The sequence below is a fragment of the Egretta garzetta genome, unplaced genomic scaffold (assembly GCF_000687185.1).
Source record: "Egretta garzetta isolate BGI_Z169 unplaced genomic scaffold, ASM68718v1 scaffold441, whole genome shotgun sequence".
Lineage (NCBI taxonomy): Eukaryota > Metazoa > Chordata > Aves > Pelecaniformes > Ardeidae > Egretta > Egretta garzetta.
Window position 1 is genome coordinate 8,196 of NW_009258757.1, and position 2,078 is coordinate 10,273.

General features: G+C 43.0%; 1 protein-coding gene across 1 annotated transcript; it reads right to left on the reverse strand.

The window, feature by feature from the left end:
• Positions 1-480: 480 nt before the first annotated feature.
• On the reverse strand, positions 481-2,022 carry LOC118451707 (trafficking protein particle complex subunit 9-like). Its single transcript, XM_035888987.1, has 2 exons — positions 1,962-2,022; positions 481-1,095 (listed from the first exon to the last, which is right to left on the reverse strand). Exon 2 carries the CDS (start codon positions 1,076-1,078, stop codon positions 491-493), a length of 588 nt encoding a protein of 195 aa, XP_035744880.1. The 5' UTR covers positions 1,079-1,095; positions 1,962-2,022; the 3' UTR covers positions 481-490.
• Positions 2,023-2,078: the final 56 nt, after the last annotated feature.

Sequence of the window (2,078 nt, forward strand, 5' to 3'; positions counted from 1 at the left end):
GGAAAGACCCTGAACTTATTCACCAAAATAAACAGTCACTATTTCACTGGATGAAAAGTTAAGACAGAGGCTTGAGGGAAAAAAAAAAACACAGTAAGTAGGATTAGTCAAATACTACTCAACATAATATAAAATTATTTTTCATCGATGTTAACTGAATTTCTTTATTAATACTGTATATCTATAAACCACTGAAGCTTTCCAGCAAAAAGTCTCTTTATAGCAGAATCTGCCAGACCTCTCCTGTCACTTCTTCCTACTATTTGATTAGCCTCATAAATTATATATACATATATATAAACTCAAAACATCAAATGGGGTCAGCGTACAAATTAAATTCTCTTAAATTACAGCAGACATACACAATACGATAGGGGCATGACCTTTGTTGTAACAAAGTACGCTTTGTCCTTTCTGATAGGCTTATTCTAGAGGCAAGCAGTTGCCACGTACTTTTTTTCCAGACCCATGAGCTGACAAAAATAGCTGCTTACCTACTATCGGTGTCCAGACCTACAAAATCCTTCTTCTCAAAAGGAACACAGAGGAGCGGGATCTTGTCTCCAGACTTATCAGTGGCTCTGTCAAGCCGCTTAGACTCCAACACTATGAAGAGGGATTCGATAAAATCTTCTATTCTCTTCTCCACAGTTTCACATTCATCATAACTGGGATAAAACGCCACATCTGTGCGGGGTTGTTCTGCAATCTCTCCTTGAAGCCCAAAGACAAACAACCGGGAATCATAGAGAGTAGAACCATACATTTCCTTTTGAAGATGGAATTTTTCAAAAGTCTGAGGCCAGTCCTTTGCAGAAGAACAGTCCGTAATAGTTATCAGCCCCACGACTTTCCGGTGTGTCTGAAAATCCCCCCACTCATTGTTCTCTGGGGGATAATGGTGCCTATAACGGATATACAACACACGTTGAGAGTCGCGCACATTAACTTGACTCACTGCTGCAATTCGCTTGTAGATCCTGAAAAAGCTCTCTTCGGGTACAATGCCAATCGGCTGAACCACAACCAGGAGAGTCTGATGATCCTCAGCACACTGCATGTAGTCGGGAACACTCATTTTGCATCAACTGCAGGCTAGTAAAAGAAAAACGCATATTATTTTTTAACATTCCGAAGTGCACACGGCTGCTGAATCAAACCAGGACTTTGATGCTAAACACATGTGCTACAATACCAGTTCCTTCTTTCATCCTTGTACTAAATCTTCAGTCATACAGCCTACTGATGAAGTTACACAGTGCACAAGGAATGCTCCTAGTCACACATCAGTACGGCCACAAACAAAAAGCTGTAAATTAGGTTTTTTCAACCAAATCGATTTCCCATTCACTGTGCAGCTACACAAGTCAACGGAACGCATGGGGCAGCAGAGTCTCTCCCTAGCACAGCCACCGATTAAACGCTTGCTAAAGCATCACCTCAGACATCCTTCCAGACTCAGGCTCTCCTGCCTGTCTCCACAACACGCTTTGGGGTATTTCCCCCCAAAATTGTGTGAGGTGGGATGTAAACCAACACCAAATTGGAACGACCAAACTTTACACTGCTGTCAGTGCCCGCACATGGCCAAGGCAGAGGAAAATCAGGTCCAGAACATTTTTGTGAAAAAGTCGTTGTTTTCTCAAAACAGATGCAGGTTCATCAAGAAGGACCAGGCAATGTTTTCTGCTTTTATGTTTAAATATGAAGAATTCCTTCTCCCCCCAGCTATCTAAAATTGATTACTGTACTGCAGCTGTGTCTTGAATGAAGACGCGCATAGCTAAGCCCTCGTATCTCCTCTTGAGACCTCCCAAACCATGCAGATCCCTTGGTGCTCCAAAGCACCCTCTAAAAGGTACATACAACCAACAAAATAAAAACAAACCACCAAAACCCCACAAAAATCAACAACAACAAAAAAACCCAAACCCTGCACAGCTTCACACTATTGGTTTTACCAAAGAGTCCGACCGAAGAAAAAGAGTTTTGCGCCCGGGAGCACAGGTGGCAGAAAAGCAGCTGCTTGATGGGGAGGGCTCCTGACAGCTCCCGCCCCCCAGCCTGCTCCCCCACCT

What these genes read in the sequence shown, in the direction of transcription:
- LOC118451707 (XM_035888987.1), bottom strand. Translation starts at nt 1,078, where the DNA reads ATGAGTGTTCCCGACTACATGCAGTGTGCTGAGGATCATCAGACTCTC.